Source organism: Quercus lobata, chromosome 8, assembly GCF_001633185.2.
Source record: "Quercus lobata isolate SW786 chromosome 8, ValleyOak3.0 Primary Assembly, whole genome shotgun sequence".
NCBI lineage: Eukaryota > Viridiplantae > Streptophyta > Magnoliopsida > Fagales > Fagaceae > Quercus > Quercus lobata.
Window position 1 is genome coordinate 8,972,828 of NC_044911.1, and position 15,980 is coordinate 8,988,807.

Sequence of the window (15,980 nt, forward strand, 5' to 3'; positions counted from 1 at the left end):
CGTTGTAGAAGGCTAAGGAAGAGGTCCAACTAGCCAAGGAAGCAACCGAGGCTGAGAAGGGGGCTGCTTATCAGCTTGGAGTGGAGAAGACGAAAGTAAGGCTTACCGAGGAACTGTCAGAAGTATGTAAGGACTACTATAGCATTACATGGGATAAGGCTCTCAATGCTACGGATGTCCCTGTAGATTTTGTTTGGAGGTTGCTCGAAAACATCTTCTATCCTCCAGAGATCCAGGAGGTCCTTGCCGATGCCCCTGAAGTTTTTGAGCAGCCAGCAGCTATCCCTGATGCCATCCCAGTAGCCAAAATTACTAAGGGCTCTAGCCAGATCATCGTCTAAAGTGAGGATGTTAAGGGGGAGAAGGGCAAAGGCAAGGGTAAAGGGGAAAAACCCTCTTCCAAATCCAAGGATCCCTCTAAGGAGAAATTTACTAAGGCCGAGGGTCATGGGGTTAACCTAAAAGCCAAGAATGTTCCTCCTCCTCAGCTAGAGGAAAAAGAAGATCCCCCTACTGAGGCTTAGCACCTAGGATTTTTCTCTTTTTTCTTTTTGTATCATTTTGAAGAGGAGTTGTATTACATTTTTTATTTCAAAGACTTCTCATCTGATTGTTTTATCTTTGTTTCTTAATATGAATGCTCTTTCTCTTACTCTTTGTTCTTCTGCTTGATGTTGATTGGATCTTATTGCATTGTTCCGAGTCAATGTGACTGTGCCTTCAGTTGAAGTTTACAATAACATCTTGCCAATATAACCAAGTGTTAAGAGTAGGACTGTGCAATGAATTTTAGGTAGTAAAGGCTACCGTGTAGGACTTATGTTCTGTTTAAAACTTGGATAAATATCATAAGTTATTAATTTCCCCTAAGCCTGTGGTCCGATGAGCCATGCAGGACTTAGGTTTTATTTAAAATTTGGATAGATGCCATAAGTTATTAATTTCCCCTAAACCTGTGGTCCGAGAAGCCATGCAGGACTTAGGTTCTGTTTAAAACATGGATAGATATCATAAGTTATTAATTTCCCTAAACTTGTGATCTGAGGAGCCATGCAGGACTTAGGATCTGTTTAAAACTGGAATAGATGCCATAAGTTATTAATTTCCCCTAAGCCTGTGGTCCGAGGAGCCATGCAAGACTTAGGTTCTATTTAAAACTTGGATAGATGCCATAAGTTATTAATTTCCCTTAAGCCTGTGGTCCGAGGAGCCATGCAGGACTTAGGTTTTGTTTAAAACTTGGATAGATGTCATAAGTTATTAATTTCCCCTAAGCCCGAGGTCCGAGAAGCCATGCAGGATTTAGGTTCTGTTTAAAACATGGATAGATATCATAAGTTATTAATTTCCCTAAGCTTGTGATCTGAGGAGCCATGCAGGATTTAGGATCTATTTAAAACTTAAATAGATGCCATAAGTTATTAATTTCCCCTAAGCCTGTGGTCCGAGGAGCCATGCAAGACTTCGGTTTTGTTTAAAACTTGAATAGATGCCATAAGTTATTAATTTCCCTTAAGCCTGTGGTTCGAGGAGCCATGCAGGACTTAGATTTTGTTTAAAATTTGGATAGATGTCATCATAAGTTATTAATTTCCCCTAAGCCCGTGGCCCGAGGAGCCATGCAGGACTTAGGTTCTGTTTAAAACATGGATAGATATCATAAGTTATTAATTTCCCTAAGCTTGTGATCTGAGGAGCCATGCAGGACTTAGGATCTGTTTAAAACTTGAATAGATGCCATAAGTTATTAATTTCCCCTAAGCCTGTGGTCCGAGGAGCCATGCAAGACTTAAGTTCTGTTTAAAACTTGGATAGATGCCATAAGTTATTAATTTCCCTTAAGCCTGTGGTCCGAGGAGTCATGCAGGACTTAGGTTTTGTTTAAAACTTGGATAGATGTCATAAGTTATTAATTTCCCCTAAGCCCGTGGTCCGAGGAGCCATGCAGGACTTAGGTTCTATTTAAAACTTGGATAGATATCATAACTCATTAATTTTCCCTAAGTCTGTGATACGAGGAGCCATGCAAGACTTAGATTTTGTTTAAAACTTGGATAAATGCCATAAGTTATTAATTTCCCCTAAGCTTATGGTTCAAGGAGCTTTGCAGGATTTAGGTTCTGTTTAAAACTTGGATAGTGGTGAACCGGAAGATGCACAGTTACCATGAAATATAGTGTAGGCAAAACTACTTTTATTAATAATAATACCTTCTTAGATTATTTACATTCCATAGGTGGGGTACAGCTCTCTCATCTAAGTCTTCTAAATAATATGCACCTATTCCTGCTACAGAAGTGATGCGCTACGGGCTTTCCCAGTTAGGTCCCAACTTTCCCCAGGAAGGGTTCTTGGCATTACCCAAAATTTTTCTCAGCACTAGGTCTTTTGGCCCTAGTTGCCATAGTTTTACATTGGCATCATACCTCTGCTTGAGCTTTTGGTGGTAATAGACCAGTTGGATTATTGCCTTTTCTCTTTTCTCCTCGATTAAATCCAAACTTCTTTCTTGCAGTTCGTCGTTGTTGCTCGGGGTGAAGGTGCCTGTTTTCAATGTTGGAAAGCTAGTTTCTAGGGGGAGTACAACTTCGGCCCCGTAAGTCATAGAAAAAGAAGTTTCTCCCGTTGACCATCGTGGCTTAGTTCGATAGGTCCATAGGACGTGTGGCAATTCTTTCACCCATCTTCCCCTTGCATCATCCAATCTCTTCTTTAACCCATTAACTATGACCTTATTTACTACCTCGGCTTGCCCGTTTCCTTGAGGATAGGCCGGAGTGGAATATCGGTTCGTAATTCCCAGGTTGCAGTGGTATCTCCTAAAGGTCTTACTATGAAATTGAAGGCCATTGTTCAAGATGAGGGTATGAGGAATTCTGAAACGTGAAATGATGTTCCTTCAGATGAATTTCTTTGCATCCACGTTCCTGATGTTGGACAGGGACTCGGCTTCGACCCATTTGGTGAAGTAGTCTGTGCTGACAATCAAGTATTGCTTGTTTCCTGTTGCTTTTGGGAAAGGGCCTACAATATCCAGACCCCATTGATCGAACGGCCAAGGACTGGAGAGGGGATTAAGGACCCCTCCCGGTTGGTGGATATTTGGGGCAAACCTTTGGCATTGGTCGCACTTCTTGACATATTCTAGGTTTTCTTTTTGCATGCCCGACCATCAGTACCCTTGAGTGAGGGCTTTGTGTGCTAGCGATCTTCCTCCTGTGTGACTCCTACGAACTCCCTCATGCAATTCTTCGAGTAACAACTCTGATGCTTCGGGGTGCACGCGTAATAGGTATGGCCTAGAATAGGAGCGTTTGTACAGCTTGTGATCCTCTGACAGCCAGAACTGAGGAGATTTTCTTCATATTATCTCGGCTTTAGGTTTCTCTTCGGGCAGTACATCATCCTTGAGAAAACTCACTATGGGATCCATTCAACTCAGACTCACTCTGACTTGATGGATTTGAACTGTGTCCTTTTTGATTACATCTACCTTGTACAAATCCTCAACAAGGATGATTCAAGGTAAACCCTACTCTGAGGACATGCCAAGAGTGGCTAATGAATCTGCATGTGTATTCCCACTTCTAGAGACGTGCGTCAAGTTGAAGAATTCAAAGTCCGACTGCAAAAGGTATTCCTCCATTCTTACATCTCTGGCTTCCAACTCACCCCTCAGCTAGCCTACAACCAATCTGGAATCTGAGAACACTTCTAATGCCTTTCCTCCCATTTTCTGCACCATGGCCATTCCTTACAATAAAGCTTCATACTCGGCTTCGTCGTTTGTAGCCGAGAATGCTAGTCTCAATAACTTCTCTATGGTAATCTTTTCAGGGGATATTAGAACCGGTCCTACCCCAGATCACCTTTGGTTTGCCGCACCATCAACATACACTTTCCACTATGAGGCTCCTTGTGCAAAGATTATGCCAACCAATTTTCTATCCATGTTTTCCTCCTCTGCTACTGCTTCTATTAGGGGTTCAATAAATTCGACTATTAAACCAATGAGAACTTGGCCCTTAACGGAGGTTCGAGGCATGTATTTAATATCGAAAGCCCCCAGAAGCGTGCTCTACATGGCAATTCTTCCTGTGTAATCAGCACTTTGAAGTATCGACCTGAGGGGAAGTTGAGTTAGAACAACGACCATGTGTGCCTAGAAGTAGTGGAGGAGTTTCCGTGTAGCATGCACTACTGCCAGAATTGCCTTATCCAATGGTAAGTAACACACCTCGGCCTCATATAATGATTTACTCACATAGTAAACTGGCCATTGTACGCCGTCGTCAACCCGTATTAACACCAAGCTCACAGTGTGAGGGGCCACTGTGATGTAGGCGAACAGAACTTCGTCAGCCTCAGGGCTAGACATGATGGGTGGCCGTGACAGGTACCCTTTAAGTTGCTGGAAGGCTAAGGCACAGTCCTCGAACCACTCAAATCCTTCCCACTTCTTCATCAGGAGGTAGAAAGGATGGCACTAGTCTGTAGATCGAGAAATAAATCGATTCAATGTTGCGATCATTCCAGTGAGTTTCTGGACTTCTTTTGGGTTCTGAGGAGCTTGTAAATTGTGAATTTCTTTGATCTGATCTCAGCTCACCTCAATTCCCCTATGAGTTACCATATAGCCCAAAAATTTGTCAGACTCGACACCGAATGAGCACTTAGAGGCATTGAGATGCAGTTTGTGTTTTCTTAAGATGCCAAAGATGACTTCGAGATCTCTTATATGCTCAGATACCACTTTAATCTTTACTACCATGTCGTCTATGTAGACTTCAATACTCTTGCCTAATTGCGGTTCAAACATTCTGGTTATCATCCTTTGGTAGGTAGACCCTGCATTCTTTAAACCGAAAGGCATCACTTTGTAGTAGTAGTTTCCGATAGAAGTCATGAATGTTGTTTTCTCTTGATCTCCCGAGGCTAGTGGTATTTGATGATAACCCTAGAAGGCATCCAAAAAGCTCATTCGAGGGTGGCCTATATAGTTGCATCTACCAACTGGTCTATCTGAGGCATTGGGAACGGGTCTTTTGGGCACGCCCTATTCTAGTCTGTGAAATCTATGCAGACTCGCCACTTCCCACTCTTCTTTTTTATCACCACTATATTCACCAACCATTTGGGGTAAAAGACTTCTTTGATAGGCCCTACCTTTTTTAGATTTGTTACTTCATGGGTGGTTGCTTTTTGGGAATAGAGGATGGGTTAACGTTTAGGTAGTGGCAAATGAGATTCGGATTAACCTCTGGGGCATTGTAGGCGTCCCATGCAAACATGTCAACATTTTCTCTTAGAAACCTAATCAATTCTTCTTTCTCTCGGAGGGGTAGTTCTGAGCCAAGTTGAAAGAATTTCTCTGGGTCGTCATCAATAGTAACCCTTTATAGACTTTTGCATTTTACCTCCTCGACTGGCTCATCAACGGGTATTGCCGAGGTGGTTGATTGCTATAAGTCCTTTCTTATAGAGGCCGAGGATTTTGCATTAGATTGGCATGAGATGGCAGCCACCATGCATTGTCTAGCCATGACTTGATTTCCTATAATCTCCTTTACTTGGCCCTCTGACGGGTATTTCACCTTTTGATGAAGTGTAGAAGAAACAGCTCCTAGGGCGTGGAGCCAAGGTCTGGCCACTATGACTGTGTACAGTGAGTAGGCGTCGACCACAATGAAATCTATCTCCACCATGTCTGAACTAGTTTGTATAGGCAGTCTGATCTGTCCCTTTGGTGTAACAGTCTTCCATTTGAAACTTACCAAAAGGGAATCATATGCCGTTAGGTCCTCGAGCTTTAGGTTTAGCCCCTTGTATAGATCAGGGTACATTACTTCTACAGCACTGCCTTCGTCTACTAGTACTCTCTTCACATCAAACCCCCCAAACCTAAGTGTAACTACCAAAGCATCGTCATGTGGTTGGATGGTTCCAATCTTATCCTTGTCCGATAATCCCAGCATAGGTGAGGCTTCCTTCTCAGACCTTTTGGATTCCTGATCGTTGTCCTTGGTGGAGAGCTGAGCCACAGACATTACCCTGGAGGGAAAAGAGTCGATTCTTCTCGGAGCAGCAAGGATGATATTTATCGTACCCATAGGAGGTCTTAAAGATATGTCTCTCTGGGGTTCTTGGTTTGCTTGACCTAGATGACCACTGGAAGGATGTAAAGGGTGCCACAATTTTCCTTCTCGGACCAACTAATCTAGATGGTCCCATAGGTTCCTACAGTCCTCGGTGGTATGTCCATGGTCTTCGTGGTGCTGACAATACAAACTCTGGTTGTGTTTTAAGGAGTCTCCGGCCCTTTTATTCGGCCACTTGAAGAATGGCTCATTCTTGACTTTCTCCAAAACCTGTTGTACCAGTTCTCTGAATACAACGTTAACCGTTTATGTGTTGGCTGATACAGATTGCCCTACAAAATCTCTTCTCAAATGGTTCTTGTTGTATCGTTCCGACCTGAAATTATTCCTCTTGTTAGGGATGATCTTCTCCTTTCCTTTCCCTTGTAGTTGGTTCTCTTCCACCCTTTTGTATTTGTCCGTCTGATCCATAAGTTAAGGAACTCTGGTAACAGGTTTACCAGTTAGGGATTTCCTCAAACAGTGCTTGGTGGGGAGACTGCTTTTAAATGTGCTGATGGCGACGTCGTCGTAGTTACCATTCATCTCGTTGTACATTTCTCAATATCTGTCCGAGTATGCTTTTAAAGTTTCCCTTTCGCATATGGATAATGACAACAATGAACTCAGAGGCCGAGGAGCCCTGCTATTCGTAATGAAACGAGAGCTAAAGGCTTGGGTGAGCTGCTTGTAGGAATCTATGGAATTCGTTTTCAAGCTGTTGAACCACCTCATTGCCACAAGTCCTAGACTTGAAGAGAAAACTTTGCACATTAAAGCCTCGTTTTGAGAATGGATGGCAATTCTTTGGTTAAACTGGCTCACATGCTCCACAAGGTCCGTTCAGCCATTATAAATGGTAAACGTAGGTTAGTGAAAACGCCAAGGTAGTCTAGCTTCTTCTATCCTGTGCGTGAAAGGTAACTTAGAGTTCTGATCCAGAGCTTTATTCATGGCATCATTACCCAAGCCTTTATCAGATGGGCTCTTATGTCTCCGTCCATAACGCTGCTCTTTTTCATAAAAGAAGGTTTCGTTTGGGGAAGTTCTTGATCTCCACATGTAACTGACGTCCTCCTCCTCATTAGAGGATATGTCAGAGCTAGAAGGGGACCGCCTTTGCTGTGCATGGCGCAATCTCTTTTTCAAGTCATCTATCTCTCGCTGCATGGATTGACGATTGTTTTTTCTTTGGGATATGCGACTACCTACTTGGGAATGGCTTTGTCTAGTCTAAGTAGTATGCACACTCCCCTCTCAATTCCTTTCATTGCCTCGATTTTGCTCAGAGTCAGGAGGATTACTTTACTACTTAGGCCCAATGGGTTCTGTCCGCTGGGGATCAATTTTGCGTGGGTTTTTCTTGGTGTGGACCTGACCCTACCATGTTTAACCATTGCACTCACTAACACACAAGTTCTTTCCCACAGACGGAGCCAATTGTAGGGACAAAGTTTGAAGCCCAAGCCCAAACTGTATGGAATCCTGGTCCAAAAAATCTAATACAATAAATTTTGTAGAGTATGAGTCAAAGAACTAGGTTTAGATGAGTTGAGCAACGGCTTGCATGGGGTTAAGAAGCAATCAAATACGAATAAAAGTTGTTATGATCAAAGGACCTTCCGTCCGAGGAGACTCGAATTTTACTTATAAATACAGATCATCACATTAGGGTTCTTTTACATGCTACAATATTCTCTTCTTTTTTGCTGCCCCCTCTTCGTGGGAGCTTTTCCACATTATATAGGCTCTTTCTAATCATTTGGATCTTACACTTGTTGATCACCTGGACCCCCACTTGAGCACCCATCCCATCAGACACCCCTTTCAATCCTCTGTGAGTTGCAACAGCCAAGGTAGCACTGTTCAAGAGTCTTCTCCACATTAATGCGGTCAAAAAAGCAGCTACAGTGCATTTAATGTGGTAGTGACAGCTTTTCCTTAGATATTTTGAGTTTTCTTCCCTTTCACGTGTTCAGAGGGCATACTTTAACTGCTTGAGTATACACTTGGACTAGTTCTGCTGTGTCCGAGGAGAAGTTCCTCCTCGGACTTTCTTCTCTTTGTCTCCCACTAATGAGGCTTGTAACATAGATCATCTAAGTCATGTTTCTCTCCTCGGATTTGTTCGTGTCCTCGGATAAGGCCCAAGGCCCAATACATTATTTTGGGCCATAGCCCCCACAGTAGTATAAATCAGGTGGAAGTTACCTGGTGTAAAGTGCATAGAATTGGCTGGAACTGCAAGTGATTGCATTGAAGCCCAAAAGTCCAAATGTTGAAATCTCTCAAGCTTCTACATTTATGGCTTCAAATAATCATTGAATTTGTAGTGCATCTTTTTTTATTTGGTCTTGGGCTTGGGCTTTTTATAATACTTGGTCTAATTATCAATAGCATAGACCGTCTTTTTTATAACAGTAAAAATTAGTTAATGTACTCTTTGAGTAACAGTTAAAAATCCTTAATGAAAAAAAGGTAAAAAAAATTTAAATGCAAAATTAGAAAGCCATATGGCTTCATTAGTTTCCTGATTTTATATGTATTATTGAGACTTAATAAATATATATCATTTTTTATTTTAATAGGATTTAAATTTTATATCAAATGGACCCTACCAACATATTCATCATTTAAAAAAAAAAAAAAATTATATAACCAAATTTGATTAGGAATCCATAACTCTAATCAAACTAGATGATGTCCCGCGCGATGAGTAGAGTACTTTACAATTTAATTTGAAATCATTTTTATGTATATTAAGACCTACATATAATAGTTAATTTGTTGTATAATATTTATGTTTGCCCACAATATTGTTGAATACTTTGAAATTTTATTTTCTTATTTCATATTTTATTAAAAAATATTATATAGCACTATAAGACTATAACATATTATAATATTTACCGTTAAAAATAGATTAAATTTTTTAAATTGATTAAATGATTTTGAAATATATAAATAAGAATTTAAAGCATAAAATTCTTGTACATCCTAAAATTACATAAATTTAAGCAATCTTCCAAACATTTCCTCAACCACTTTATTCTCACAACCAAATATGGGGACCTCAATTGCAAACACCCAATTCATTATCTCAATGAAATTAAGGAAATTATTTGTAAGTATTGACACAAAGAAAACATGATTAACTAAAGAGAAATTGGTTAAAAACACATCCATTTATCATTGAATTTTATTTTTATTACCATGGCTTGTACTACACAAACTAGCAGTATAAAAACTTACAAAGAAACCTACGAATTATGAGTTCTAACACAAAATAAATAAATAAATAAATATATATATATATATATAAAAGGATAACTTCATAAATAATCAATTAGAATGTTTCTTTTTATTTTTCTTTAATTCTAAAACAAAATACATTTATAATCTTCCCAAACCAAAATCCTAAACACCTAAAGACTTAAAGCGAATTAGAACCTTCACAAAATCCACAACGTTTGACTTCAACATCAAAACCGTAAGTTACCGTCATTGAATAAAAAATGCAAGTCCCTTCCTTGGTTATAGTCTACTCATACAGGTTAGGATCAAATGGTACCACAATGTTGAGTTATGTAGGTGTCATTGAAAGGTTGAAGGCAATTGACATCGCTTTTTTTTTTTTTTTTTAATTATTGTATTTGAGATGGAATGTCATGAAGAGCTGTAGGCATGTGTATATAAAAGAGTAAAAGTGAAAATGGTGGATGGAAATGCAAAGAGTTTTTTGTGTGTGGGAGAGAGAAGAAGTTTTGAAACATTGAACCAAATTAAATAAATAGTAGTCTTAAAACATTGAATAAAAAATTTAACAAAAAATAGTTTTGAAACATTGAACCAAAGGAAATAAAGAGCCCATATTATTAAATTTGTTCTTATCTTTAATGTAGTTTAAGAGTATTTCAATTCTCTTCATAGAATGCGCCACATGGCAAAGCCTCATGTTCTCTCATATGAGGTTTCTGCTTAAATATATATATATATATATATATATTGATTAATTTGATTAGGAATCCATAACCCTATATTACGTTATAAATAGTTTTTTTTTTAGGGATTATTTGTTACAATTTCAACTTGGCTTTTCAATTCTATATTATATTTTAAATATCTTTTTTTTTTTTTAGGATTATTCTTCCAATACCACTCTGTTGTCTAGTCTCTTACATTGATTTTGGTTCTTAGAGTGCCTTCAAAACAAAATTATGTAAAGTTTTCTTATCAGGTTTAATATTAACATATATGAGAGATATTTTGGTTAATTAGAAAAAGTTTGATGAAACATAAAAGGTAAAAGAACTAAAGAATGTAACATCTGAAAAAATAAAATAAAATAAATAGTGACTATATTAGGCAGAAGCTTTTGCAGATTGTTGTTATTATTTTTGAAATTTTTTATGTTCATGTGTATGTATGTATTGGGTTTAATTGAATTGGAATTATCTTTGAAACTTTGGTTTTGATTAAATAATGAAAATGACAAGAGAATTATGTTCCCATATTTGGAGTCTTCTGTATATGTGTTGTTGTAGTTTAAACTTGATATTTGAATTGTTAAAATGTTAATTGACAGTTTCATTATTCATCTATTAATTATGAATAATAATATTACAATTTGCAACCATCATGATATGGTATCAATGATATGATCATTCCAAATACTTTCCTTTAGAGTTTAGATAGAGTCTATTTTATGATTAAAGAAATTTACAATTAAAAGACTTTTGAAATTACAACTTTTTTAAAAAAAATTATTGGATACGTTGGATCTTAAATGACTTTTATTAAACTCCACCCTTTATGGCATCGTTAAAAAGAAAACTCATATAGATAGGTATTAAGATATTATTTAGAAATATCATAATAGACTAACATATTACACATGGTACGGATCTAACTGTAACACCCTATACTATAAAATAAAAATTGGGCCAATGGTTATCTTCTCTTTGCAAAAGATGGTTAAATTCTCATTAATTGTGATAGTTCACTTTTAGGTAAAATAAAAACTCTATTGACTAAATTTTAAGATATTTAAATTTCTATTTCAAAAAATTTCTAGAACATTATATTTTATTTTAATTATTTTAATAATTTTATATTGTAAAAGAATAAAATTTATACATTACATACAATTATTACTTCAATTATTTTCTAAATGATAGAGGATATGACAATTTGTAGATCTACTATCAAAATAACATAGATTAGATTAGTTGTGGATAGTAGATTTAATTGCAGTTGAGTATTTTGGGAAGTTGTCACCATAAAATAGCCCACGCCGTTATGTGCTATTTGCAACCAATGATATGAAAGTTTTTTTTTTTTTTTCTAAACCATTATATTGAACAAAAAATTACTTATTTTCATTCATTTTCAAGTTATACATTTTTTAAAGTCAAGTCATAGACCTTTAAGCAAAATAAATACTTATAATTTTTATTTAACTATCTCATACATTGTACAGATTAGCGACTAGTATTGAATTAATTTTCCTAACCTAGTGCTGTCTATAGTATGTATTTCGCAAAATGTTACAACATACAAAACAACAGTTCTATTTTTTTTGGTTTCTCTTTAAAATAAGGTTAGTTACAAAAATCAACCCTGAACCATAGGCATTTGTAATATATAGCCGAAGCTTCAAGATTTTGCAATCAACACGCTAATTCAATGTTAATTTGCAATATCCACTCTAACGTATAAATAAGTATATAAAAAAAATATATATATGGTAGGTAACTATCTTGTCTAAATTCTGAGGACATTAAAAATATTCAACATAAATTGTGAAAGCATATGTAAAGTGCACCCAAACCATAAGAGCATTTTTAATGTGCACCTTTAATTTGGATTCTAATTTGGGTGGTGGATATTCTTTTTGAATTAAGGTGTTAATAGCTAAAATTTGAAGTTTAGGAATGAGTTATGGCCCCTTGTCACACATTAGGTTTTTGTTAGGCATGAAGATGACTCATTAACAAAGTAATAGGCTAATTTAAGAATATTATGAAATTGTTGCGATTTTTTATTTTTTTTACTTTTTTATTATGATAGAAATAATAGAATTTGAGTTCCCCATATCAATACTTATCAAATTTACCCATATGATAGAAATTACAAAATTTGATATATATATATATATATATATATATCTTTTTTGGTGAGAAACATAACAAGAAAATAAATGGTCTTAATTTTTTCTTTTTTTGACAGTTCTATAATTACAATAAAATCTTATAATATTTTAAAAATAAACTAAGGTCTCAACCTACCATAAATCAAAATAAAATAAATGTACACTGGACCAACCTCCACAACTTAAAATAAGGTTATTATGAAAATGTTGTCAACTTTTTTTCAACCTTTTCTTTTGAACTTGCACAATAATCATGGGACAACCAAAATTTAATTTTTTTTCTTTATTATCCAAACCAAAGTATAAAATGTTTGACTATAAAAATAGGGAAAAGGGAATAAAAGTTGAATATGGCTACTCCTCATCTCTAAGACATTTCATGCAAATTCAATGATGTAATTTGTAATTCTCAGAAAAAAAAAAATGATGTAATTTGTAATTGAAAAGATGAATTTTGGGTGGGGCCTTTTTGTTTTTTATCTCGCATAGGCCCAGGTTTACTCTAGGAAGTTCCACGTATCTCTAAACACTAGGGACACATGTATGGAGAAAACTCAAGCTCAATGGACCTTTATGTGATGACGCTTCGGGCCCTCATTAAGTCAAGGAATACTAATTAACAAAATTGGCCCTCAAAAGTAATCTTTATATATTCATATTTTTATTTTTATTTATTTTTGATAATTACATGGTTATAAGGGAGCCCTAATGATTTGAATCATAAAAGTTTCTGTTAAAAATATAAAGAAAGTACCAATCAAACTACCCTTAACCACATTGGTCTCAACGAAAGATTTATAAATAATTTTCATTTGTCTTTTTTTGGACAAGTGAAAAACTTTTAATTACACAACCCAATCTCAATTTAGAAAATCACCAACCTTGTCTTTAGCACTAGAAAAGTTAGTAATTAGCAGTGGAAGAAAGTCACAACATAACAAAATTACTTGAAGAAACTTTGCTTATGTTACATGTGTTGAAGTGTACCTGATATCTAATGGATTGATTGCACTTTAAGAAGTTAAAAAAAAAAAGTCTTTTATTTGAAAGTTGTTGCCTCCCTAAATAAAAGTATTCAATCGCAATAAAAACTCAACTTTAACCAAAGCATTTCAAATCTATTATGCTGTTACAATTATCTAAGACAAAAATAAACATCAATCAAATTTGTTAAATTGAGATTAGGTAACTACAATCATTGTTTCTTAAAAAAGAAAAAAAAAAGTAACTACAATCATCAATCAAATTTGTTAGTGCAGGTGAAAAATCTAATGAAGTAGACTATTACCAGTTTGTAGCTAGCAGCCTAGCAGGGAGTTGTTTTTCATTTGGATGTGTCTGAAACCCTGTTCCCATGCAAATCGCAAGCCAATAAGGATGGCCCGAAGTTCAACTATTAGTCTATCTGTGACACCAATGTTCATGGCACGGAGAAACCAATAATTCAATCACCATGAGAATTTCTTAAAACTCCACCTGCACCCTGGGTGACTGGGTCTCTGATGGGCAAGTGTAAATAATGCTATAGACATGATAAGTTTGCACTGATTTTCTGTACGTAGCGGGATGTCTCTTTCATTCGGCCATTTAGACAATTGTCTAAAGCCTCACATCACGTGGAAGAAGATCCCATATTAATGGGTTTAGTATCTGCTGACTTCTTCTTTCGAAGCTATTACTTGGGCCATTTTAAGACTAGTTTTGGGGCACTTGTTGTGTGTGAAATTATCTTCTTTTGTTTTGGGCTTTGGGCTGTTTCCCATTTACAGACCTAGAAATGGACTAGTAGCCGCTAATCACTTCTTTTGGCAGGTGTCCAGTTCTGCTAGTCATTCAAAATTTTGATCACTTTTGGGCTTTCTATCTATCTTCAATTTCCCAACAGGTGACCTGACACTGACCAAAATGACAATAAGCAGAAAAGATCGCCAAACTCACTCCACTTCAATTCTTTCAGTCTGACACTACCAGTTAAATTATTCCTCAAGATTTCTGCTAAGCCGGAAGTACTTATCTCCTGAACCAACAAATAACACAGTACTGCTTGTGCAGTTGAGGAACAATGTATGTATCTCCATCCAGCAGTGTTCAAAATGGACTGATAGCTAGATATTTTGTTAACAATCCAATGTCCAATCTCAATTGCATTACAGAAAATTCAAGGTTGCAACTCAGATATGCCTAATGTGAGTTAGTGCTCAGGCAACAGTTTCAATCCAGCATAAGACAATTTTGGAGATACTCAAACAAAGCCAGAAGCCAGTCTAAGAAATATGTCCCATCTTGACAATGTAAAAAATGCATCACACAGTTGTATAGCTTGATATATTCAAAATTCCATACATGCGCTATTACAAAAGTAAAATAGATCTTTTCAACTGTACTTGAATAATGAAGTTAGAAGTAGAAAGCAAGAGCTAGACAGTGAAATAGCATACGTCAAACTAAACTATGATACATAATTAAAGACAGTCTCTTGTAATGCTATCTGATTCATCTTAGCTGGATTGCTGCAGGAAGTAGAACCCCTCCATCCTTTATGGTTATAGTTTGAAACTACAAATGCATCCTTTGCAGTGCCTGTGACTGGACCTTTAATCTCAAATTCAATGGAAGAATGACACAGCACAGGATTGCCCACACAAGTGGCATTTAAAACAGCAATGCTGTATACTGGGATGTATATTTGAAGTGATTCCAAGACTCAAGCTTTATAATACCTTCTCTAATTTTATTGGAAATAGCATCTTCAACTGCAGATGCTATTTACCCTTCAAAGCATCCAATTCCCGGAGTAAAAGTAAAAGAATCAAGTGCATAAGTAGTCAATATTTTCAAATACTAAGATTTCAACTTAAAAGTCACTGAACTCTTTTTGCTAAGAGCAATGTATTTTTGCAAGTTTCATTTCATGTCAACCACTAAACAGATTTGTTTCAATAATTCACGTTTACATAACATGTTATTTCCTTTTATCTTTGATCATATCCTCATTCACCTTTACATATCTTGTTATTTGATTGTTACAGATGCTTGTTTGAGATTAACATCTGTTATATGACATACCCTTTAAATTGTTTTAAATCAAGCTATTTACTTTGTGACAGTAAGACTTCCATGCACAGACAAGATGACAAATTATGATTATTTGCAGATTATTGATCATCTGATCCTTTCATCACTTATATTTTTGGTAACTTGCACAACAACGACCACCTTAGTTCCAAATTTTGGTGACAAAACACTCAAATTACAGCATACACTCTAAGAGCAACAGGTAGAAATATAAGGGGTACGTTGAAGACATTGGTTGGTTGAACCTTTGGAGATTTTTTTCTTTAAATTTTGAGATACATTTGGCATGATTGGTATAAATATTATAGCTGCCTGCTATTGCTAACAACAAGAACCATGGGCAGCTGCCTTGTATTGTAGAGCAACGTATGTTACAAATGGAGACTGTTAAATATTTTAACTTCTGGGGCGAGTCTATTTTACCTTGCCAAAGACAAGCATCCATGATGCACAATATTCACATCTTGTTTCAAGTAATTCTTTGAACATTTATTACTACATGAGAATTACACATAAGCAATATATTTGTTTCAAAATGAAACTATAACATACCCCTGCATCGTGTGTCATCACTTATTTGTACAGATGAGAAACGAAAATTTCAACTATAGGGGAAA

The 15,980-nt window shown here is 36.3% G+C and overlaps 1 protein-coding gene across 1 annotated transcript; it reads right to left on the minus strand.

Moving 5' to 3' along the window:
• Nucleotides 1-5,462: 5,462 nt before the first annotated feature.
• LOC115956296 lies at nt 5,463-6,047 on the minus strand. The gene has a single exon (XM_031074718.1). It carries the CDS (start codon nt 6,045-6,047, stop codon nt 5,463-5,465), a length of 585 nt encoding a protein of 194 aa, XP_030930578.1.
• Nucleotides 6,048-15,980: the final 9,933 nt, after the last annotated feature.